Source organism: Chelonia mydas, chromosome 7 (genome assembly GCF_015237465.2).
Source record: "Chelonia mydas isolate rCheMyd1 chromosome 7, rCheMyd1.pri.v2, whole genome shotgun sequence".
Taxonomy (NCBI): domain Eukaryota; kingdom Metazoa; phylum Chordata; order Testudines; family Cheloniidae; genus Chelonia; species Chelonia mydas.
The window spans coordinates 93,121,700-93,147,794 of NC_057853.1; the positions used below are offsets into that span (position 1 = coordinate 93,121,700).

The following is a 26,095-nucleotide window of genomic DNA, read 5'->3' on the forward strand; positions in this document are numbered from 1 at the left end:
TCATGTTTTCCTCTCAAATTTCTCCACTGGCTCCCTAGTTCATTGCAGTATTCATTTCAGAAATGCTCTACTTATTTTTAAAACCCTCCATAGACTGTCTCCAACTACCACCAGCTTTTTCTTTGTCTTTTTACACAACCTCACAACTGGTGGTTCAAGCACTTTTTCTTTCCCTACTTCTCTTCCTTTGCCCTCTGCTCAATTTGCATCAGTTTTTTTCTCAGTGTTATTACACAGTCTCACTACTTTTAGTTCCAACACATTTTCCCCTGTAGTTCCTGTTTTCATAAAACTGCTTTGCTGTATCTCTGCACCTCTTTGACTCTCCTTTTGTTTTCAGGTCATGTATGGGGAAACACATATTTCTCCTCTTGCCTATACATTTTAATTTCTCTTTTCCTCTGTTGTTGTTGTTGTTAGTTACAACTTTGTGAACTGTTTAGGGATGCACTTTGAGAGAATCCAGCAAAGATGTCATATTCTGGAACTTCTGTTAATTTCATCATAGTTTTTAAAAAGTTTAAATGCCTCTCTTCATTTTCTTTAAAATTTTTTGTAAAGATCAGTATATGATCCAGGAAAATTACCTAATTCTATATTCAGGAATATGAAAGCCAGTTAGAAAAGGATATATCAATGACAGATGTGGATCCTATTACTGCACAAAGGATTAGGTCTGCCAACTTTATAAGGAAGGTATGACAAATATTGACATGACTGTATTGGCTATGAGAAAAATGACCAACTTTTTCTTTTCAGAATCTGTAATGTGAATGTGATACTTATTACAGTGTTGCATTGAAATATACTAGAAAATGAATAACAGTAGAATGTACAGCAGCAGTCCAAACTTCATCACTAATGAGCCTAAAACCTTTTCTGAAGAGATGACTTCTGGAGCTGAGGCTCTATATCCATACAATCCTTGGCTTCCAGACTTTAAATAAGGGAGTCATTTGTGATGGTGTTTTTGGTGAGCTGGACACCTGTCCTCAATTGGACTGATACCGCCAATTAATTTTGTATAGAATACTGAATAGCTATCAGATGGTGATGACTTCTGGTTCCTACCAGCCAGCACTGGAATTCAGCTGATGACCTAGACGTGAGGGGCACCATGTTCCATTACCCATGTCTGTCACTGCACTGTATGCACCAGCCGCAGAGTGACAATGACTAGGGCCCAGACCAAGGGCTCATGCCTGTAAGATGCTCAGTACTTCCTGTGGCATGTTGAGTCCTTTTGACTCTTATTGAAGTAATAGCACCTCAGCATCTTCAGAAGTAGAATTTAAGAAATTGATATTTTAGTAAATTACTCTGTTGCTGCCATACACAAAGTCCAGTAATGGTGAGCAAATATAAGTAATGGAGGCAGGGATACACTAGAGAAGGTGGAGGGGGCTTTGAATCTTTTCTTCTCAGCTGGTTGTAATGGGAGTTTGTTTCACAACACTTTTGACTTTTTTGAAGATAAGGGGCAAGGATTTCTCCTCTGTTGCCCCAAGGGCACTTTATCAGTGTCCAGACAAATTACTCACCCTGAGTGTGGGGGGACATTTTCTGTCCATTAGAATTATCATGTACATTAATTCTGTGGGTGAAATTATGTGCTGCAGATCTAAGAGATACAGCACAAATCTCTCAACGCAGGTTGTGGGAGGAAAGTGGCTTAATGCCACCTTTGCAGATTCCAGTTTGCTGCGGGGGCCAAAATGATCCCCTGCATAACTAAGGAAGTCTGGGGAAGCTGTCTAAGTTATTGTGGCTTCTTCAGGCTGCCACATGGTTTGCAACATAAGGCAGAACAGCAACAGAGATATCTGTGATGTCTACACTACCTCACTTCCCCTCCATCCAATCTGCGACCTATTTGCTGGGGTTTGCAGTAGTGGACTTGCAAGGCAGTGTAAACTGCTTTAGAAGAATTCTGAACTGGGGGAATCCTCCCCTGGCCTGATCCGGGGCACTGTAGCATGAAAGTGCCATAGTGGAGAATTCCTGCCTATATAGTTACAAATATGAATTTTCATTTTAGAGATGTTATCTTTCATGAAAAACTCAATTATTTTTTGCAGATGAGAAAACTAATTTTAAAGCGACTTGTCAAAGTTAAGCACAAATTTAATTTAATGGATATTGTGAGCGATTATGAAGAAATTATATCTATGAGGTATAATTAAAAACTAAACTTTGAATTAATGAATGTATCAAAAGATGATGAATTTATGCAAGTGAATTACTTTATTAATGTAATATTTTACTTGGCACATTTGTAATACTATATATTTTCAAATTGGTGTATGAGAATATAGCCACATGACTCTCACTGAGTTTAATGGATGTGACTTGGCTAAAAGCTAAAAAGAACATTTCACTTGATCGTCCTTTGAAAAGTGATTAACAGTTTGCAGTATGAACTTTTGGATTTTTTTAATCAGTCAGAAAGGGAATAGGTAGAAAAATTCAAGGAATGTTTTAATTGGTAATTTTTTTAGTGTATGGTTCTATTATGAAAATGTTCTAGTTTTAGTATTGCATAAACTTGCTAATCTCACTTCTGTGCAGGAGTAGCCAATTCATCATAATAACTTGCTTGGGGAATATCAGGTTTCATTTTTGGTCTCTATATCCTTTTTGGTATATATCCTCAGGAGTTACTGTGTTAGGAATGCAGAATTGGTTCTCAAATGGAGCCTAAACTTCAGAAAGTTTGCTTCTTTTGGAAAAACCAGGAATCCATAACATATCAGAAGATTCACATTTTTCAGGAATAGTTCCTATCATCTTTACGTTCTAAATTACATTTACATGAAAAGTGTCAAAAGGAATAATATATAAATTGTAAATATTAAAAGTGGAAATCAAATTTAAGAAACAAAACAAAACTTGATGAGATTAAATGAATTCTCTTTGCAGTTTCTTATTCATGAATCCATCAAGCAACATTTTAGAAGTGAGTCAGAATTATCAGCATGGGAAATTATCTTGATTCTGATCTATTCCCTCAGCCTAAGACATTGTAGCTGCAGCTCTCTTCCTGAAAATACCAGAGGCAGTTCAGACTTGTCCTCAAGCCCTGGGACTTGGCCTATCCCTTCTACTCCTATGTTAGATTCTCCGCCTGTGGCGGGACAAACAGCACCTGTACAGTGCTCCCACATTATCCTTAGCATTTAAAGTAGATTTTGGGGCAACAGTGAGTGAGGCCCTCCCCATTTCCTTTAGGCTGAAATTTTTGAGGCTGTATTCTCCAAATGAGACCACCTGCTGAGCTCCTCTCAGTTTCTCACTCCTTGCATAATGACAGTGTGGGCCAGACAAGGAAAACCAGAGGCCAAGAGATGCTCTATCTGTTATAAGACCCTTCAGGAGCAATAGAAACAGGACTCTACTATGATTGCTCACAACCAGCAGGTCTCGCTCTGCCAAGGGAAGGAGCTCAGAGTTTTTGAATCATTAGTTGGGGCCTTTGCTTCCCACCACACCTAGGGGTAATGGAAAGGGAAGGTCAGTACTTTTCAGCTCCAAAGGGTCCGCAAACTGGATCAGTGAATCATTCTCATCAATCAAGGACCCTTGGTGTGAAAGACTAGAACACTCCAAAGCCCAGTCCATCTCTGAGGGGGAAAATTCCAGGGTCCTATTCTCGGTTCTGTACTGGATCCTAGAACACAAAACTCAAGTCTAAATGCAGACGTAATGCAGATTCTTTTCTATGCGAGGAAGATCACCAAAACTGTCTCAGGGTTACCCATGCAACAGTGACAACGAACAGATAAGTGGACTGGCTAAGCTGTCAGTGGATAGAATTTGGAACACTTCCCTGAACTAGGAAGTGTTTGGGGGATATCAAGAGAGGTGTACCTATCTGCATTAAGATTAAACCAAAGGCAAGGCTCTTCTAGACATGGGAAGCGGATCAAAGATCACTGGCTCACAGATATCAGAACCTGCTTCTCTATGCTTTCCTTTCTCTGCTGGCATGAAGGAGAGTAATTCAGAAGATAAGGAGCGAAAACTGGTTATTCTTATAACCAAAGACCAGAGTATTTTGACTGAATGGAGATATTCCTGAAGTCTCCACTCCATTTTCCCAAGTGGCATAATCTCTGTGACAGAGACTACTCTTGCATCCCAAGCCAGACTGCCTGACCATGACAGTTTGGCTGTTGAGTAACAAGCCTTAAATAAGATGGGGATACTTTTCCAAAGTTAATCTCCCATAGTTATTCTATCCCCTTGATTTATGCAAGGTTCTGGACAGAATTCTTATATTACTTTCAATATAGAAATGTGAGCCCTAGGAAACCAGATGGTACAGCTCTTCTGGATTTCTTACAGAATGACCTACAGCTAGGCCTGACATCCACTGTTGCATCACAGGTCTGTCAGTGTTAAGAGTGTCGTAAACATAGGGTATGTCTACACTACGAAATTAGGTCGAATTTATAGAAGTCGGTTTTTAGAAATCGGTTTTATATATTCGAGTGTGTGTGTCCCCACAGAAAATGCTCTAAGTGCATTAAGTGCATTAACTCGGCGGAGTGCTTCCACATACTTCCACATACTTAGCCTTGATTATAAAAGAGATCAGAACCTACTCCACACTTTCCACAGTAGCATTCTGTGTAGAAAGGGCATCAGGTACTTTAAATGAAATCTGTAAAGCTGTCACCTGCTCATCAATCAACACTTTTTTTAAGCATTACAGGCTTTACCTTCATTCTGTTGCAGAAACCTCCTTTGGCAGGAGGCTGTTCCAAGTAGTGGTCCCCAAATGGATCAATATTACTGATTTTAGGAAAGGGTGAACATTTTTTTGTCTTACATATCTGACTATATGGGGCTTGTAATGCACATTTCACTGTAGTTTCTAAATGCTTCCCAGGCGAATTAGATTTGTATGGTACGGTCTGAAGTGGACTTTGTGGAGCCTTTGTGTAGAGCACAATCATAGAAAGGTAACAAATTTTCCATTTTCTTAAATCATGTATAATAAAGGAAGATGTTTATATATAAAGCTGACTAAAACATTTTCAACTTTATCTAGCCAATTGAGGAATGCAGTTTTTAAGCTAGGTGAACGTAGAAGACATTTAAAGCCGCAAAGAAAAGAGAGGAAAAAAGTTCCAGCGCAGACGGTCTCTGATGGAGATCTTAAGCTTCTTATCAGAATATTGAGAGCTTATAACATTCCTTCAAGAAATCCATCAGTTACTAGGTAGGAAACCATAGGAACAGAAGTTAGGGATTGTAAAAACCTATTAGGTAATTTGGTACATCCTCCACGTAGTCCAGGATTGTTCCCTAATGAATCTTTTCTAGAGTTTTGTCTAGTTTAGTTTCTACCATTTCCCTTGCAACAGCATTCCCATAGTTTTATAGACCTCACTTAAAAGAAGAAACAATGTAACTGACCAAAAGTGCAGATTATAGGATTTTGTTAGTTATTCAACTCCAATGAAATCTGTAAATTATCTGTAAGGAACAGTATGCTGTTGATAGTTCTGTTATGTGTTTAATGCTGCTTATATTGACATGGAATTGTTTCAGCTATCCAGAATGCAGGGCTACTGTATAGTTATTGATGCATAAGTGTACAGATTTTTCTTCCCAGAAATGAACTTTTCTGCACTGTGATCAGGAACATAGGAATTGACATAGCAGGTCAGACCATATGCTTTGGTGGATGATGTAAAACCACCTTAGGATCAGCAATAACTTGCCCAGAAAAGTTCTACAGGATTGGGTCAGAATACTGTGCCATTTGCATGGCAGTCTCCTAAGTCCTGCTCCCAGTATAGCTGTCCAGTCCAGCAGGAGTTTATGCAAGGAAGAATTCCACAAAGCAGCACCCTTTCATTTTGCACTCCTAGATGGTGATCTGGTGGAGTGCTCTACCTTCCACTCACAAGATGGAAAGTATGATGAGATTTCTTGTAACGGATTGATTGGTGGTTGATATGTTCAGCTCTTTTCTGGATACTGCTTAGCTGGGATTGAACTAACTGTCTTCATCTAAGTATGAGCTGTCAGATATAGTACAGAAAGGAAAAAAAGGAAGTCAACTAGGCTGGGACATCATATGGTATCTGACAGAAAATGTTCTTAATTAGAAACTATAATTTGTTAGCCAGTTTTACTTATCAAGTAAAAGAAACACATTGAGTTGCTCATAATGTAACTTTTGACCCATATGCACTCTCTGGTAGTAATATTTTGTTTAATATTTTGCTTCTAAAATGAAGATCAGTTTGTAAGTCTCATAGAATTTAGTATTTTTTCATGACTGCAACTGAATGACTGCATAAGCTATTTTTTTAAAGTAGAGACTATGTTGTCTTCACCCACTTAATATTTCCTTTAATGCTTTATGTAATTACTCATTTAAGTTTTAGAAATATTCTTCTAGTAAGACTGGAAAATTAAGTGAAGCTTGCTCTGAAAAGGATAGTATTTGCAAGTTGGAACTAAATTTAAAAACATCACTTAAGTTTTATAATACAGCAAACAAAAACAGTTGCTATCTGTGTATTTCCATTGGATGAGCACAATTTTCTTTCTAGCTACCACAAATATTAATCTAAATATTTTAACACACCAAACCTGGTTTAAGAGCTACTGCATCATGAGAAACATTATCATTAAAGCTAACATACTGCTAGGGCATAAAGTAGGAAATGAAAGTATTTACAGAAAAATGCATTCAGAGTGATAACTATACCAATGAAATGTAATGTTTGACAAACATTCTATCATTTAAAAACTTGTTTAAAATATTAGTACTTTATTATTTGGATAAAGTAGGAGAAGTTCATGACTTTCAATGCTTGTACTGTAGACTCAATTCATGAAGACATTTACTCTTTATTATACTTTATGGCTGAGCAAAGCAAGGTCTAACATTCCATGTGACGGCATTTCTGTTTGTATCTCTAAGGCATTAAGAAGGTGGATGGAATGTGGGGGACACAAAGCACCAGGCCTGAGGAGGAAAATGGGGGACAATGGTATGGGAGCCATGGGAACCACACAGGTTGCTGTCATGAGATGGGGAAGAATGAGGTTGACACAGCGCCCCTGCCATGGTAAAGAAGGGGAAAATATGGGGAAGGAGAAATGAAGCAGTACAGAGAGACCCTGGCATTTTGGAGAAGGCCCCTGGCAGAGAAGGAAGAACAGGGGACCCTTGTATGGGAACATGGGCAACACAGAGGAGGAAAATGGGGGACAATGGTATGGGAGCCATGGGAACCACACAGGTTGCTGGCATGAGATGGGGAAGAATGAGGTTGACACAGCGCCCCTGCCATGGTAAAGAAGGGGAAAATATGGGGAAGGAGAAATGAAGCAGTACAGAGGGACCCTGGCGTTTTGGAGAAGGCCCCTGGCAGAGAAGGAAGAACAGGGGACCCTTGTATGGGAACATGGGCAACACAGAGACCTTGGCATATGGGGGAATGGGCACACTGAGCCTCTGGTATGTGGTGGAGGAGGGAATCGGGGGGGAGCACAATGAGCCCCTAACATGTAGCAGTGGGGGGATACATAGAGACCATGGCATGAGGGAGGAAAGTGTTGGAGGCAGGTTGCGTGGAGTCCCTGAAATAGGGATGGGAAGGTGGCTCACAGGGAACTTGTTGGAGGTGCGGGGGAAATGGAGGAATGAAAGGAGGCCCTGGTATGTGTAATGTGTTCGGCCTACAAAAGTAACAGATTGTGCGGTCCTTTCGTTTATTTGGAGTTCAGCTGCATAATGAAAGACTAATTCAGTGTATAAACATGTAGGAACGGTTTGTGAGAGTACAGATGTCTAGCATAATGGTTGCCAAATCCAATTAAATTCTTGTGCAGTTCTGAGCTCTTGTTTATCTGAAACAAAGAAAAAGTAAATTCCTTGAGAGAGTGTGCATCTAAGAATGTGTGCCTCATTCCAAACTTGCTATGCAAATAATTAGCATTACAAAACAACAGTCTATAACTTTCATGCAATTGGACATTGTTTGCAATAATGGATAGGCTGATTCCTTCACAGAATGCAAATCATATTTAGCAACAATAATTAAATTAGAGATGGTTTATTCATTATTTCATCCATGGTATATTACAATACCCCAAATGTAAAGAAAAAATTCACTGTGGTTCTGAGATTAGTGTGAAAATAAAACAAAACTACAACATGAAAGAGACTCAGCGGTAGCTTAACGCGCCCAAAAATAATTTATGAAAATTTCAGTCAAGGAGAAGTGAGAGTCCATCTAGGAGCTAAAATGTGGAAATTGTGTCCCTGAGAAAGACAGCCTCACCAGCTGCTCATAAATGCAGGATCAAAAGCTGCCAAGTGTTGGGACGGGGGGGACATTCAGATTGGGCCTTTGGGCTGAAGTTTATTTTGCCTAAAAACTGCATGAAGTTTAACATGTTATCAAAGGACTTTATAATTAATAGAAATGGATTATCATAGTCTTAGGGATAACTATGCTTCTGTGGAAGCTGGGCTGGCTGGAGAAGCAGACCAGCAGGGGTGCCATTTAAGGAGGGTGAAGAGGCCCTCTCCTCCCTCCTCCTCCCCCTCCCCCGAGTTTCTAACTACATTATAATTTTACCAACAGGCATGGTGCTGGGGGTGCTTGTGGAAACTATAGCCACCCCAAAATTGCCTTTGCTTCCCTGTATCCACTCGTCTCAGAGCTGGGTGCCCAGCCCGCAGCAGCTGCTCTCCGGCTGCCCAGCTCCCATCACCCTTCCCACACTCCCCCAACAGACTCTCTCTCTCTCTCTCACACAGTCTCTCTCACACACTTCCCAAAGAAGTTTCCCCTTCTTTGGGATGCTGATCCATAGCTGGTGCAGCACAGGGGGAGCTCGCCTGGTGCAAGAGGTGGCTATGCCCTAGTGGGTCTCTGCTGGGGTTGGGGGACAGGTAGCTTGTCTGTGCTGGTTCCTCTGGCTTGGGAGGGGGAGCTGCGGCTGCTGCTGTACTGAACAAGTTCCACTTAGAGACGGACGCTGACACACTCAGGCACACACAGTCTGTCTCTCTTTTTCTCTCTCTCTCTCTCTCTCTCACACACACGCACACATTCTCTAACACACAATATTATTATTCTTATTGTTACTTCTTGCTACTTCCTGTCAAAATGTGCAGTGCACATATATTCTCAAATTTTATTCTTTCAGGATTATAGTACTGTTATTTTAGTTTTTGTCTGGTCTGTGCATTTCATAATTTTATTTCTCTTTTATGCTTAAATTTAATTATTTGAGTAATGAGTTCTAAAATGCCTAATCTGTCCTGGCTGGAGTATCATTATTACTTTATTACCAGATCGTGCTTTGTCAGTCATTATTTAAAGTGGTTCAATCAAATAATAATATGCTTCTAGAATGTAAATTTAGTTTGTACTCATCTTAGCAGTGCCAGTTTAAAATCAATTAGCTAAACACATAACTATAGATACTGTGGAGATGGTCACTTATTTTCAAATTGTATTTTTAATTATATCTGTAAAATAGCTTAAAATTTGTACAAAAACAAATGTGGTTCCAAGTCTGATTCTAATAGTAATGACAGAGTCAGACGTTAGTGAGTCATGTCCATGATTGTGATTGGTAAACATAAATGCCAAAATAATTAGAAAAATAAAATCTCGTTCTTAATAAAAGAGAAAAATATTGCATGTATTAAAATTAAGTAAATATGGTTTTAGTAGAACGAAAAACTATAGACTAAAATGGAATAGATAATGGCAGTAAGAGAGTGTGTCTGTTAGAGAAAGTAAGCAGATTTTAAGTAGATTTTATTTATTTTTATTTATCTCTACGAAAGATAGTGTACCAAAGTATCAAACTTGTGTTTCTGGTATCTGAGTTAAGGCTCCAAAACTGATACCGCAAAGCTTGGGATTGTGAATATCTTGCTGTATTATCTCCTGATTGTTCTAAATTTACATATAAATTTAAAATATGGCTTTAATTGGTGTTGTATATTTTTTTTTCTTTCTTTAAACAGGAAGTAGATACAGTGCTCCTGTCAGCTAATTTCTAAATTGTTATCTGCAAATAAAACCTAGAATTTTCAGGTGCCTAAGTAGCCCCTGGAATCATGGTTAAGGTTGCCCCTCTGCCCCCAAAAGCTGAAATGGAACCCCTGCAGACCAGGCACTCCAGTTCCGTGGCAGCACCTGGAGGCATAATGTGTCCAGATTGAAATGACTTCAGTGGGATTTGGACTGGAACAATGGAGTGGCTGCATGATCAGGCCCATAGTTTTAGACATTTCTTCATTTTAGGGATTTATGTTTTGATTTGCGTTACTGATTTGTTAGCTGTTCTTTATAAGTATGTATAGCATCTGTAAATAGTAAACTAATTATCTAGCATCTGTAAATAATGAACTAATACAAGCAATTGCCATGTAGATTCAAAAGAAAAGCTGGTTGAAATGTGTATGTCATTCCTGTTTTATATCTAAAGACCTGCAGGTGTTCATTCGCCAGCATATGCAATTAATAAGCTGTCCCGGAGTCAACATCTACTATCAGGCAAGTCATCATACACATCTGATCCTCTAAGTGAGGTAAATAACTTAAATTACTCAAACAACAACAAAAAACCCCAAAGAGTGAATCATTTTGTATTGTTTAAAAGTAGAGCTGTCAATTAATCACAGTTAACTAACGTGATTAACTCAAAAATTAATCACAATTAAAAAAATTAATAGCGATTAATCGCACTGTTAAACAATAGAATATCAATTGAAATTTATTAAATATTTTGGATGTTTTTCTACATTTTCAAATATATTGATTTCTGTTGCAACACAGAATACAAAGTGTACAGTGCTCACTTTATATTATTATTTTTATTACAAATATTTGCACTGTAAAAATGATAAAAGAAATAGTATTTTCAGTTAACCTCATACAAGTACTATAGTGCAATCTCTTTATTGTGAAAGCGTAACTACCAATTGTAGATTTTTTTGTTACATCACTGGACTCAAAAACAAAACAATGTAAAACTTTAGAACCTACAAGTCCACTAAGTCCTACTTCTTGTTCAGCCAATCGCTATGACAGACACATTTATTTACATTTATAGGAGATACTGCTGTCTGCTTCCTCTATACAATGTCACCTGAAAGTCAGAACAGTCATTTGCATGGGACCTTTGTAGCTGGCATTGCAAGATATCTACAAGCCAGATATGCTAAACATTTGAATGCCCCTTCATGCTTTGGCCACCATTCCAGACGACATGCTTCCATGCTGAGGATGCTCATTAAAAAAATAATGCATTAATTAAATTTGTGACTGAACTCTTTCGGGGAGAATTGTATGTCTGATGTTCTGTTTTACCCTCATTCTGCCATATATTTCATGTTATGGCAGTCTCAGATGATGACCCAGCACCTGTTCGTTTGAAGAACACTTTCACTGCAGATTTGACAAAATGCAAAGAAGGTACCAATGTGAGCTTTCTAAGGATAGCTACAGCATTCAACCCAAGGTTTAAGAATCTGAAGTGCCGTCCAAAATCTCAGAGGGATGAGGTGTGGAGCATGCTTTCAGAAGTCTTAAAAGAGCAACACTCAGATGCGGAAACCACAGAACCGAAACCACCAAAAAAAGAAAATGAACCTTCTCCTGGTGGCATCTGACTCAGAGGATGAAAATGAACATGTCAGTTGGTCCGCTCTGCTTTGGATCATTATCGAGCAGAACCAGTCATCAGCATGGACGCATGTCCTCTGCAATGATGGTTGAAGCATGAAGGGACATATGAGTCTTTAGCGCATATGGCACGTAAATATCTTGCACCGCCAGCTACAACAGTGCCATGAGAACTCCTGTTCTCACTTTCAGGTGACATTGTAAACAAGAAGCAGGCAGCGTTATCTCCTGCAAATTGTAACCAAACTTGTTTGTCTGACCGATTGGCTGAAGTAGGACTGAGTGGACTTGTAGGCTCTAAAGTTTTATATTGTTTTATTTTTTTGTACAGAATTCTAAATTTGTAAATTCAACTTTCATGATAAAGAGATTGCATTATAGTACTTGTATTAGGTGAATTGAAAAATACTATTTTTTGTTTTTTACCGCGCAAATATTTGTAATAAAAATAAATATAAAGTGAGCACTGTACACTTTGTATTCTGTGTTGTAATTGAAATCAATATATTTGAAAATGTAGAAAACATCCAAAAATATTTAAAGAAATGATATTCTATTATTGCTTAACATCGCGATTAATCGCAATTCATTTTTTTAATCGTGTGATTAATCGCAGTTCATTTTTTTAATTGCTTGACAGCCCTATTTAAAAGGCATGACAAAGGCCTCAAACAGTATTTTGACAATGGATAAGAGGGTAAATTTTACTTTTTTTATTGTAACCGTATCTGCTGTGTCAATACTTAATTTAAATTGTCCCTCAACAATATATTGATTTGGGACAAAATTCCTCTTGACATTTAAGAATTTGTTCTTATTCTTTAAAAAGATCTCCAACCCTTTGTTCTGTCACAGCTTGTTTTTGCTTCAGTACCTCTGGTATTTTGAGGGATTTCAGTTTCATTATTATAGTTAAATATGTATTTTTATGGTAATTTCTCAAAATGCAAATTTTCTGATTTTGGACAGCAGTAGTTTCCAACCTTTTCAGCCTCAGAAATGAACATTATTTCAAACAGGTCAAGGGCCACAATCAACATTTTTGGGCTCTCTGTTCTGCTCAGTCTAAAGGGAGCAGAACCACCTGCAGGTCCCATGCTGCAGATTTCCCCAACATGGGGTTAGTCCCAGTGGGCATAGAGAAATCATAGATGGCTTCTGTGTCTCCTTTCCCACAGTCCTTGTCACAGGGGCATTTCAGTGTTAGGAAGGGGTATGCTGGGGTTGAGAGGAAGAGTGATCAGAGTGCATTGTGGTCTGGCTATTGCATGGGAGGGCCTGTGGATACCATAACTACTTGACACTGGCTGCTCTAATCAACGCTGAGACAAAGCAAATAATTAGCGTGTGATAACTGGCTGTTGGTTCTCAAATTCTCTTTCTTTTCTTTTCTTCTGGGCTGCCCTTGATGGCTGTGTATGGGAAGGAGAGGGGAAGGAGAGCCATCCTTTACTAAGTGCTCCCCTAGTCTCAGGCAGTGCCCGCTGAATTCCTATCCTGCCCTCCCTGGGGCTCCCATACTCCAGTAGGAAAGCAGGCAAATGGCATAGCCAGACTACTCTTTCTTCCTCCTATGATGCAGCGGGTGGTCACCAGGGGAACTGCTAAGCAACTGCAGCAGGGAAGGGATAGAGCTCCAAGTGCCCCCTACTGCCCCCCTGTCTTAATGGGGTCAATTCAAACACTGCAGTTTAAAAGTTTTAGGACACAACTCAGAGAACACATTTCCTATTAAGAATGAAATACATATTTTCTTCTTAACACTCACCATTCAGGGCCACAGTTTAGAGCCTCCAGGGCCACAGGTTGGGCCTCACTGATGTATAATGACAACTCTAAATTTAAATTAATATTAAAAACTAATTTTCAGAAATCTTAGAAGAAGATGAAAGTTAAACTGTATTTGAGAGACTTTCAGTCTTGTAGAACCCAATAACCTGTAAGTCTTAATATATCATAAGAGTTGGAATCATATCTTAATATAAATTCTAGAGATAAGGGTCATCTTTCATGAGGGTATCGTTATATGTACTGAGCAACTGTTATCTAAAAATAAATAGCACTTGACCAGATGTATCATTTATCAGTCACTAATGTACTGAGTAAATAAGCTGGTTAATTTCCATATGTTATTCACCAGGGAGCTGGACTTTAATGAATAAAATTTTCTTAGTTGCTACTTGCTTGCAGGTAACCACAGTCTCCCTGTTGCTGTCATCCTAGACGCTCTGCTATATCGCTAGGCTTGACAGAATTCAATTTTGTATTCGTTGGTAATTTTGATGGATAATGTCGATATTTATTTTAAGTATTTTTTTATTTTTATCCATTTAAATTTTCAGACCTCTGCAAAATTGAGTTTTAAGTGATTTTTTTAAAATTTTTGCTATTTAAATTTTAACAATTGTTAGAAAGTATAGGGGGTCAGACAATAATTATTTAATGACAGTAGACAGTGAGATTCAAAATAATAAAATTTTCAAATCGTTAAACACACACTAACATCACATGTCAAAATATAAAAGTATCCTTATATCAAACGCTAATAAGTTCTCAAACAGCATTTTTCTTACTTTGCCTACCTGTAAATTTAAATTATCAGTAGAAATATTTTTCATTGGTTTCTGTGTGTATGGTGAAATTGACATTTACCAACATTTATCAATAAAAATCTGATTTTTCTAAAGTCATATGTAGCATTGATATCAAGACATATATTATAAGATATTAAATCTATAAGATTAAATTCAACAAAGACAAGTGCTAAGTAAGAAAAAAATCAAATGTACAACGATATAATGGGGAATAACTGGCTAACTGGTAGTACTGCTGAGAAGAATCTGGGGGTTATAGTGGATCACAAATTGAATATGAGCCAACAATGTGATGCAATTGTGAAAAAGGCTAATATCGCTCTGGAGTGTATTAACAGGAGTGTTGTATGTAAGACACGGAAGGTAACTGTCTGCTGTGCTTGGCCCTGGTGAGCTCTCAGCTGAAGTGCTGTGTCCAGATCTCAGTGGCACACTTTATGAAAGATTGCATGAATTGGAGAGAGTCCAGAGAGCAACAAAAATGATAAAAATACTCCTGGGGGAATTCTGCATCAAAATATTAAAAATTCTACAAAATTCCATTTGTCAAAATAACACTATATAATCACATCAGTTTCAATTATTTTGGTAAATTATTTCAAAATACCTGTCAGCAAGTATGTCTGTAACAATACAAACACAACAAATTCCCTCAGGAGTAGAGAGTTAAATAAACCCCTATGACAACCCAGTTCCTGCTTCTCTGTCCCGCCCGCAAACCCAGCCATGGGCCCCCTCCACCTAGACACTCACTCCCACCCCAGCCCAGCTGCAGGCCCCTCCCCCGGCCCAGACACTCACACCCCTTCCCTCCAGAGGCCAGCTGTGGACCGCTCCCCACCGCCCCAGGCCCAGACACTCACAGACCCTACCCTCCTAGAGCCCAGGGATCCAGAGGGAGAAACAGTCTGATGCTGGGTCACGGGCTTACCGGAGTTTCCTGTGCACTGCTGCCTCCTTCCTTCAGTGTGTGCAGGGAATTGCAGATTCTGGGAACCCTCCAGTTTGCTCCCCCTTCCTGCAGCCTTGTTGTCTATTTGTGAGCTGGGCTCTGCTCGGTACAGCAGCCCCTAGTCGGAGCCAACATTTCTACAGCCCTTTTCTCTAGGGAAAAAAGAAAATTCTGTGCACACAACATTAATTTCTGCAAAATTCTGAATTGTGCAATGGTGCAGAATTCCCCCAGGAGTATAAACAATGTAGAAAACCTGGCCTTTAAAAAAACTGGGCATGCTTAGTCTTGAGAAAAGACAACTGATGCGGGATCTGATAACAGTCTGCAAGTATGTTCAGAGCTGTTACAAAGAGGATGGTGAACAATTGTTCTCCATGTCCACTGAAGGTAGGACAAGAAGTAATTGTCTTAATCTGCAGCAAGGAGGTTTTAGGTTAGATATTAGGGAAAACTTTATAAGGGTAGTTAAGTTCTGGAATAGGTTGCCAAGGGAGGTTGTGGAATCCCTGTCACTGGAGGTTTTTAAGAACAGGTTAGACAAACATCTGTCAGGGATAGTCTAGGGGTTTACTTGGTCCTGCTTCAGCACAGGGGGCTGGACTTGATGACCTCTTGAGGTCCCTACATTTTTATTGTTCTATAAGATGATGTAGAAATAAAACAAAGCAGTACAAATCTAATAAAGGGTATGATTTTTGTGTTTTAGGTGAGTGTGTGTCCATTTGTAGAAGTTTCTTTCCAGCACACAGTTTATCGAACTAGCACTGCAGATGGATCTCATCCATGCTGGAATGAAGAACTTCAAGTGGATTTTATGTAAGTTGGCCACATACTTCTCCATGAAAAATGTACAAGAAAATAAAAGTATTTGAATGCTCCAGTGAAGAGTCAAAGTTTCCCATGGTTAGGTGGTTACATTTTGTTTCAAAAGTATTTTAAAGTTTTTCATTTAGGCTGCTGAACTCATCTGCCTTTCCATATCTGTGTATAAGAGTTGGAGATGCAGTAGGAGGATTGAATGATTTAGGGCAGTGGTTTTCAACCTTATTTCATTTGCGGACCCTTAAAAAATTTAGAATGGAGGTGCGGACCCTTTTGGAAATCTTAGAAATTGTCTGCAGACCTCCGGGGGTCCCCAGTCCACAGATTGAAAACTACATATTCATGACCCTGAGGCTACGAACTGATGGTTTAGGACATTAGGAATGGGATACACTGTTTTTTTTCATCTCTAGGCCATGTTTTTAAACCAGCTAAGTCAGTAGTGACTAAAAGTTATAACCATCCAGTGGCCACTTGTCCGTTTGTTCGTTGGCATCTTCACTGAGTACAACAGACTACAAAAATGCACAAACCAAGTAAAAGAAGTAATGGAGAAGATAGGTTTGGTATACAATGAAAAGAAATGTTAAGTCATGTTAATGGGGACTACAGGAACAGAAATCAAAACTGGAGAAGGTGGACAATTTTACGTATCTTGGAAGTACCATCAGCCAAGATGGTACTAGTTCCAAGGAAATAAGAAGAAGAATCGGGAAGGCAAACACTGCATTTGGAAGACTCAAAAACATCTGGCAACTCAAAAACATCTCCTTCAAGACAAAACTGAATGGGTACAAAATAATTGTTAATCGCCATCATAACATATAGCAGTGAGACGTGGCAACTTACCAAGAAAGATGGATGCATTTCATCACAAATGTCTGAGATGAATATTGGGAATAACATATAGAGATAGGAAGACAAATGAAGAAGTCAGAAAAATTACTGGACAAGGTACCCTCTCACAAATAATCTACAAAAGAAGACATCACTGGCTGGGACATGTGCTGAGAATGGAAAAAGAACGCTTACCAAATACCGCCCGTGAATGGAACCCAGAAAACGCAAAAAGAAAGAGAGGAAGACCGCAGATAACATGGAAACAAACAGTTCTGAACAACATCAGGCACCTCAACATGAAATGGGAAGATTTGGAGAGAAGGGCGGTTGATAGGCAAGGATGGCAAATGTGGGTAGCCCAATGTGCAGCAAAGCACGGGATGGACTAAGGTCTAAGTGGCCACTTAGTCTGTTTGAATTGAATTGGAATAATGGCTCTCAAACCTCCCCATCTCCCAATTTAGGGCATATGGTTGGGGATAGGGTATGGGATGGAGTGGACCCAATATGAGGAACATGGCTGGAATGCTGTAGTTGCTCTGTTTTGTGCAAATGTAACAACCATAAAGACTGTTATAAACTGGCACAATTTTAGAGCAATCCTGGGAGCTGAGAACTAGAATTAGGGAGGTGTGCAAAGGCAGTTTAAAACCACCTGTTTCCCACTTGGAAGAACAAAGAATCTGCCTCTGTATCTTCTGTTCGTTACGTGAGCTTTCATTCAGTTGGTGCTCTGAAATATGTGAAAGAGTAGAAAATTTACTAAACATGGTTTAGTAAATATGAGATAGAAGTCAGTGAAAATACAGCAGTTTACACCAAAATGAGGATCTGGCACAATTTATTTGACTAAATATCTATTGACACAGTAATTAGAGAAACAAAATATGCTGGGTCAAATTCATCCCGGTGGGTAACTCCTTCAAAGTCAGTGGAGTTAAACTGGAGTGAAATTTGTCCTTTGATTTTTAGTGGCGAACATACCAATTTAGTTTTCCTTTAAAAATGTTTATGGTTCTGTAATATTTGAAGTAAATTACTGCCAAAAGTGATTGTGTTGTTTTTTAAAAAAAATGATAAAGCTCTCTGATATACAATATCTGATTAAAACTAAAAGATTCTGTTCTTAATTACAGATCACCAGGACATGATTATAGCTTTTCAGGACTGTCTAAAATAAAAGACAATATATATGTCAACATTTTTGATGAAGTTAGGATGGAAAAACATGAGGTAAATTGTATAAAACACAACTGATTTTTATTACATTTTTTTGACGTTTGAAAACTATAACCATGTACATATCTCAGCTTCTTGTTTTCTTAACGAAAGAAGCTATATGTACTATTGTTTTCCAATTTTGAATAAATTCAGTTTTTAATTTAATTAAAAGCATGCTAGAAATGTCACAGCCAACCACTGTTGTCATTTGGGCCAAATTCTGTAAGGCATTTGTAAAGGCCTGTGGAATCTTGTTAATAGATTTTAAGGACAAGAGTCCATAACGATCATCTAAACTATAGCAGGTGTGGAAAATGTTTTTATTTTCTGGAAAGAAAGATAGCAAGCAAGAAAGAAACATTTTGATTCAGAAATGCCACTGTGATGTCTCATTGGGTTTTTCTATTTTTTCATGCTTTGTGTGTATAAAAGATCTTCTACACTTTCCACAGTATGCATCCGATGAAGTGAGCTGTAGCTCACGAAAGCTTATGCTCAAATAAATTGGTTAGTCTCTAAGGTGCCACAAGTACTCCTTTTCTCTTTCAGCAGAAATTTTTCTGTTTCTAGGTGTTTAGTTATTTAACAAAAAGTCAAAAATTTCCATGGAAAGCAGATGCTTGTGTGAAAAAATTAGTTTAATTGACGATAGTTTTTGATGAAATATTTTTGACTAGCCTTACTCTATGCTGACTTCCTGCATAACAAAAGCTATAACTTCTGTTTGAGCTAGAGTGTATATTTTAGAAAGACATAAAATTTTGTTTTAGACATCAAGTGACGGGGAATCTACCTCATCCATTGGTAAGTTGTTCCAATGGTTAATTACTTCCACTGTTACATTTTTGCACCTTATTTCCAGGTGGAATTTCTCTGGCTTCATCTTCTAACCATTGGCTCTTGTTATACTTCTGTCTGCTAGCTTAAAGAGCCCACTAGTATCTTCTCTCTGTTTAGGTACTTATAGGGTGTGATCAACTCATGATAAGGGTAAAAACTGGTAAATGGAGTTTACCACTTCTCATTTGGGTAATACGGAGTTTAGCTTGTTAGTTTAACCACTTCTTTTATTACATTCCACCATTGAATCATGTCTTAACTTTCTCTGTAATAAGCTAAATAAATTGAGCTTCTTAAGTCTCTCACTAGAAGGCACTTTTTCTGACTTTGAATTATTCTTGTGGCTCTTTTCTGAACCTTCTCCAATTCTCTTATATTACAAAATTATTTTTATGCAACACATACATTTTTCATCAACAGCTTAATGGTTATCACATATTGTTTTATTAAAACAAGACACATGCCGAAATTTATGATGCAATGACTACTACTTAAACTTTTACTCTAATGGACAGTGAATATACCTTACGCATTATGTCTCATTTCATATGGAGATTTTCTATAGAACGTCCTGCTCCTGTACAATTTTATTTTTATTGTTGCCTTTGAAGGCAATAACATTTGGGTGGATTTTTGAGAAATGCAGCAGAGTTTAGAAAATAGGACCTCTGGTATAAACAATTGGTTTATATATTCTTGATAATAAGATGTATCTGGTTTTTGAGCAGTTAGCAATAATTTTTTATCACAGTGAAATTCTTTAAGCCACTGCCTGTAACGTGACCCAGTGCAATGCTCCAGATGTTGTTATCATAGACAGTTTTGTCATCTGGAATGGAATTACTAATAAGAAAATGTTTAACTGTCAGATGTACTGTATATAAGAAAAAGTAATCACACTGCTAGCTTTCTGATTACTTCCTTGTTAGCTCATCTACAGGCCCCATTCCTGTAAATAGTTGTGCTAGTGTGGCCCCCTGTATCAGCATGTATACCACTGACTTTGGTGGCACAGAGGCAGAGCAATATTTGCTTGCATGCTAGGGTCTAGTGAGCTATAGATTTGTAAAATTGTAATAATTTAAGAAAATTATACCCACTTCTGTGACACATACAAGAAAATAGCTGACTAAGTCATCTACTTATCTATTTAATATATTTATCTTCTGAATGAACTGCTGGAAGGAGAGTGTTGAACGCTGGGAGGAAGAGGCATAAAGACATTGGAAATGAAACAGAGAATTAGCATCCCGCAAACTGAGCATCATTTTCATCTCTCTCCTTTCCCTTCACCTTGTTTCCAGGCTGTGTCAAAATCCTATCACTTCTTCCTTCATAACATTTCTAAGATCTGATCTTTTCTTTCTGTCTGCTCAGCTGAAACTCTTGTCAGAGCCCTCATCATTTTCAGTCTAGATGACAGCAACCACATCCTCCACACCTGCATCACTATTCCCCAGTCTATTCAAACGGCAACTGACACAGGGGAATCCTTACATGGTGTAGTGCCAGTATAGGCAGATGCACACTGCCTGTTCCCCTGCTTTCTAGGGGGTCGGGGAAGAAAAACGCCAGCGTGGGAAGAGGTGGAGTTGGACAGACCACAAAGCACTCTTTATGATCCTCATCTGGTACAGTAGTCTCTATGGGGCTGTTACTGCCAGCATAATTTAGAGCATTCCTTAGGGTGCTCTGAGTTAAGTTAGTGGCCATTTTGGTGCAGCATTGGGGAAGTGGAGCTTTCTCCCCTGCTTTCCTTAGATATGCTGAGTGTAAACTGGGCATAGTTGTGGATTGAGCCCATGAGTCTTTGAGCTTCACTGATAATGGGAAAGTTTTAAAAAATGCCTCTGGATTTTATTGTGAAAGCATTTCACTTTGAGAAAATATGGATGTATTTGTTGATCAGATTCAGTTTTTTATGAGCAATTCACTGGTTCTGTGAACACCTTGTTGAGTCTATTCAGCTTGGTATTGATTGCCTTTTGTTGCCACAGCCACAACTGAAAACATATATAGAGCTAGAGATAGATATGTGTATACATATACTGGTAAGCTTCCAAAGGTTGTGGAATCAGTGTCAGCTAAGATACACACACCCACTTAACTACAGCTAACCCTGACTATGTATTTCAATAGGATACTTGTCTTAAGGGTTGCAGTGGCCACTCGTATATAAGAAAGAACTGGTTTGGATCAGTTACTTTTCCTTTTTCTGCTCTTCTGGAACAATCAAAGGTAATTATAATAAAAACATTTTAAAAACTTCTGTTGTGTCAGCAAGATTTTAAAATGTTTACATTGTCAATAGCCGTGATCCTCATACATTAGAAAGAATAATTTTTTTATCATTATGTAACTCCTGTGGGCTTTACCATTTGTTTGTGAACACAGTTAATCTTTCCCTGCATAATCAAGGGAGATCAAAAATACAATCTAATTTGCAATAGCAATTCCGAGACACAAACTTCTCCCAAAATCTTTTAATGGGAGCACTGGTTTTGACTCCATTTGCCACAGCAGTGAAAGCCTATCTTAGATTGTTCAGAAACTGCTTTTCAATAGGGTGAGGGGAAGTAAAAGGCTGAGGGGAAACTGCACTGAAGTTTGCAAGAGCCCCATAGGAAGTTCCAAGGAGAATGCAGGATTCAGCCAGAGCACTCGGCTAATCTTAGTCAAGCTGTAGACTCTTTTGCTGACCCAAGGAAAATAAGACCTTGTTATTTCTTGGGAGGACTATGGGAAAATGCCATAGTAGGGACCTAGAGAAGAGAGACAGAGTGACTACCCGATCCTACCTGTTTTAGAAGCACCTGAGTTCCTACTCACCAGCCAGGAAAGATATAAACTGTGAACAGATCTGGGAAGCCTCTTGCTATGGTTTAGAGTACACTACACAACCTTGCTCTCATCAGGAGACTCAGTAATGTTGGGATTCCCTCAGAGACCTTTCCACTCAGCTTATCCAGAACACCTCATCCATTTCTGGGAGAACATTTCATCCAGTTCTCTGGGATCCAAAAACTCAAACACCAGCTCGTCACACAGGTTACTTTAATAGGCACGTAACAGCTCTCTGATGATGCTGGCCAGGCCCAGATGAAGGGGGTTTAGATACAGGGTGATACCACAATTCCAATTCATGTCATGCATCACACAGTTTATAGACATCTTTCCTAGCTACTAACATCTATACTTCTTGCGCGTAAAGACGAATTGCTTTGCAGATAGCATAGGGCAAGCTTATCAGTTCAGGTTGTTTCTATTTACTTTGTTTACTACAAACATACCCACAATAGTTAGTCTAGTTAGTTTGGCGCCCTTTTTTATTCACAATAGTTAGTTGTTTCAGAATTACTTGTCGGGGCTTGTTCAGCAGTTACTAGTTCAGGTATGTCATGTCTTAACTTGGGCCTACTCAGGTCAGCTAAGTCAGTCCTACAAGTGTCTCCTACGAGAGCTTCACCCTTTTGCTGTTTTGTTTACCCTTCCTCCTACCCCATCATTGGTGTGCCTTACCTGTTGAAACAAGTCCTACTGCCTATGAGAAGCCCAACTTTCTGTAGGCTTAAGACTGAGTTTTTTTGTAATTAAATAGTCAGTAGTCCTAATTAATATATATCATGTATTGAGAGTTAGTTTTGCATAGGGTTTTGTGTGGGAAGATTGGGCTAAGGGGTGCTATATTATAATTGTATTTGCAGTAAAGTTGTTTAACCAGCCATTTTTACAATCTTCTGTTATTTAAACTATTTAAAGTGAACGACACATCTTCTGTATGATTTTTTCACCCGCGCTTTGTATTCTCCTAGCTCCTTAGATTTTAAGCATTGCTGGTATTAGGTTAAGTGTGTTGTTCTAAATTTCCCTGTATATTTTCGTGGGACTGAAGCATTCATGGTGTAAGACTGTTTCCACAGGCAGGGGCACCATCTGTTCTTTAACTTGGCACAGGGTATGACTTCCTGGAGAACCCCCCAAAAGGTTCTCCCGTTTAAAATTTGAGGATTGTTGCCCTTATCCAGAATCTAGTGAGTGGAATCCCTGTGAAAAAAGCATAAAAATTAGGTTTATTTTCTTTTATTGCACATGATATAATTTGGATCATTATTACCTTTATATTTTGTTATAACATCTCTTGCACTGTAGTTTGTTTGTTTTACCTAATATAATCATCTAAATATGTTCACAGATCTGTGGTACATTTCAAGTAAATACGCCACCAGTTTTGCTTGGATATACTTGGAGCAAGACCTGTGTATCTCCTACAGAAGAGCATTGTGGACAGAATTTAAAAGAATATACCTTTTTAACCATCTTTGCTACAATTGAACCTCAGCTATCTTCTGTTGAAAATGATTCAGAATCAGATAAGGTTGGCATTTATACTTAATGTGCATCATCTAAATGAAGACTTACAGAGTAGGGTAAATTTATTTCTTAAAGCAAATGGTACTTTTTTTGAGGTATTTTGTATTTTAAAGTCAGTCTTTGAAATCAGAAATATTAACATTGTAACTGTAATTATGATTCTAGTTTACAGATCGTGAAGATGAAACACTTTTACAAAGAGCATGCATTTTTAAAAAAAATTGCAAGGCAAAATTTCCAAAAAGAAGAATAACAACCTCTGTTTTTGACAATGAAGGAAGAAATACTTTAGTAACAAAATATATTAGGGCACTAAATCCGCCACAGCTGCTACTAGATATGTATCCTGATGATCCTAATGCAACTTTTGTAAGTATGAGTTTATTTTCTGTCATACAGTAAGAACATTCAGAACTGCTGAAATTAGTCTGACATTCCTGAATTACTATAATAATTTATATTTTTTTCTCTGTAGCTGCTATAGAGGCTCATATTTATTACCTTAGTAATTCTTGATAGCATGACAAGAAACTTAGATTAACTGTAGTTTTATATTTTTAATAATCCAAAATTAAGATCTATTCAGTAGATATTTATGACGTGTGCCTTGGTATTTACATATATTCCTATTTCATTTATAGGATCTTATTTCTCGATTTGTGTCTTTAATTCCTTGCGTATCAGATACATTGAATGAAAATGCTGATGTTGATGTTTGGATGACATCAGAGGTAATAATCACATTAAATAATAGATGTAGATGAGTTAATAGATTGTTGAAATAATCTGTTTTACGTGCATTAAAATTCTGCATGGAAAATATTTTGGTTTACAGAGCAAAAAGCCAAATCTTGACTGCTTGCCAACCACAGATTAAGCCTCATGTCATCCCTTAGCCCAGTCAAATCCATAAAAGGGGGAATGAGCTCTCAGGAAACTTCACAAGCTAAATCATGTAGATTTTGTGAGAAATCCTCCCTCAGTGAGTAGGGTGGGAGGAGGGAGGTTTATATAGGAGGCAAGGCAAGACTGTCTCCAAAACCTTCAGAATCCAGATATACCCATGTTATGTCTCAGCGTCCCTCTTCTACCAATAGACAGCTTTCTGAGGAGCGTGCTGTCATTGGCAATCTCCTTGGCTTCCGCTCTGCATTCTATGACTAGATGGGGAGATGACAGCATAGCATTTCTAGTAAATAGCTTATTCTTTACTATTTTGCATTTAGCACTGCATCAATTTGGCTGTTGGAAATAAAGAAGAGCATGCAGTGCTTCTGTGTAACTACCTTCTGTATTTTGGGAAAAAAGCATGGGTACTGTTGGGAACATCAGTGTTAGAAGTAAGTGCCATAATTTAAAAAATGTTTAAATCTTCATTGGTTTCACCCCCACAACAGCATAAACAATGTAGTGTGCTAAAGAGAATAAAATATGTAGTCAATAACATATCAAGACAAAAATATTGGAAACATCAGGATTGCCATGCCATATCAGACCAATGGTGCTTGTCCAACATCCTGTCTTCCACAGTGGCCAGTACTACTTGCTAAGAGAAAGGTCCATTAAACCCAATTGTGGACAACTATGGAATAGTTTTCCTTAATAAACATTTCTTCCTAGCTCCCCATTAGTTAGAGATTGGTTTGCAGCCTGGATGATTTCATCATCTAAGTAAATGTTTAAACCTACTACGCTCTTGGCCTCAATGACATTGGTGAAAATGAGTTCCACAGCTTAATTATGTAAAAGTATTTATTTAATCAGTTTTAAATTTGTTGCTTTTCATTTTCACTGAATGGCCCTTTATTCTTATGATGAGAAAAATTAAATAAGACACCACCCAGTTTGCCTTCTCTATTACATTTGTTGTTTTACATATCTCTAGTGTGTCCTCTTATTCATCTCCTCTTTAAACAGCCCCATTTTTTTCAGTCTCTCCTAATCTGGTCACAGGCAGCATTCATATTTGAAATCAAAGTGAATATCTATGTGAGGCTTGTAAGATTAAGCCCTATTTTCACAAGAAGGAGAAATATTCATGAGGCAGCATTGGGTAAACTTGCCCTTGCCGCACCTGTTCTTTCAATAAACAGAAGACTACAATCTCTTGGAATGTCAGTCTGGCACCTTTCACTAAAGAAAAATAAACTATTTGTAAAAGACTGAGGAAAAGTAAATATTGGAAGCTAATTTTACTTTCTTCATTGGAATTGCGTATATATATAAAATTGATGACATCTACTTTTTGTTGGTAGGGAAAAGTGGCATATGTATTAACTCATGAAAATGAAGAATATTTCCTTTGGAATCCCTTGAATGGACAGTGTTATAAACAGTTTGATACATTTTGTCCCTTACAGAGTGTTGACTGCTTAATCAATTGGGAAAACGTAAGTATGTAAAATTAAACCAAAAGATACAAGAAATAGTGTCATGTTAGTTGTAGACAAAGTATTAGGTAATATTAAAAGGGACCAAATAAAGTAATGTAGAATTTACAAAGAATAGGATTCAGGATATTTATATCATTTTAGAGACAGCAAAACTTTGCTGCTTTGCTAGCTAACTAGTATTCAGTATGTTACTACTGTATAGAAACTAATATGGTTCTAGTCCGGTCTTTAAATGCTGTCTAGTATTTTGGTATGACTGAATCTGTGAGATCCCAAACATTTTGTTATGATTCTGCATCATATGTTTCATCTGCACCACCTTCCACAATGGTGGAGAATAGGATATTTTAATTATGTATTATCTCTTTAAATTTTCAATAA

The 26,095-nt window shown here is 38.0% G+C and overlaps 1 protein-coding gene and 1 long non-coding RNA gene across 5 annotated transcripts in view; one reads left to right on the forward strand and one right to left on the reverse strand.

Moving 5' to 3' along the window:
* Positions 1 to 26,095, forward strand: part of CC2D2B (coiled-coil and C2 domain containing 2B) — a 103,993-nt gene that overhangs the window by 60,228 nt on the left and 17,670 nt on the right. For 2 of the 3 annotated variants that reach the window (XM_043551094.1, XM_043551095.1), the window contains 9 exons: positions 10,480 to 10,582; positions 15,934 to 16,043; positions 18,026 to 18,122; positions 21,090 to 21,188; positions 23,143 to 23,325; positions 23,487 to 23,690; positions 23,963 to 24,052; positions 24,548 to 24,661; positions 25,577 to 25,711. In XM_043551094.1, the coding sequence (XP_043407029.1) occupies positions 10,480 to 10,582; positions 15,934 to 16,043; positions 18,026 to 18,122; positions 21,090 to 21,188; positions 23,143 to 23,325; positions 23,487 to 23,690; positions 23,963 to 24,052; positions 24,548 to 24,661; positions 25,577 to 25,711 (1,135 nt within the window). Of the gene's footprint in view, positions 1 to 603; positions 697 to 2,078; positions 2,174 to 5,053; positions 5,225 to 10,479; positions 10,583 to 15,933; positions 16,044 to 18,025; positions 18,123 to 21,089; positions 21,189 to 23,142; positions 23,326 to 23,486; positions 23,691 to 23,962; positions 24,053 to 24,547; positions 24,662 to 25,576; positions 25,712 to 26,095 lie in introns of all 3 variants that reach the window. The other variant, XM_043551097.1, reaches the window with a different exon arrangement.
* Positions 1 to 26,095, reverse strand: part of LOC122466553 — a 42,079-nt gene that overhangs the window by 11,617 nt on the left and 4,367 nt on the right. The window contains exons 3-4 of one of the 2 annotated variants that reach the window (XR_006292167.1): positions 15,204 to 15,376; positions 6,857 to 7,875 (exon numbers count right to left, since the gene is read on the reverse strand). This is a non-coding gene — a long non-coding RNA (uncharacterized LOC122466553). Of the gene's footprint in view, positions 1 to 6,856; positions 7,876 to 15,203; positions 15,377 to 26,095 lie in introns of those variants that run through there. The other variant, XR_006292168.1, reaches the window with a different exon arrangement.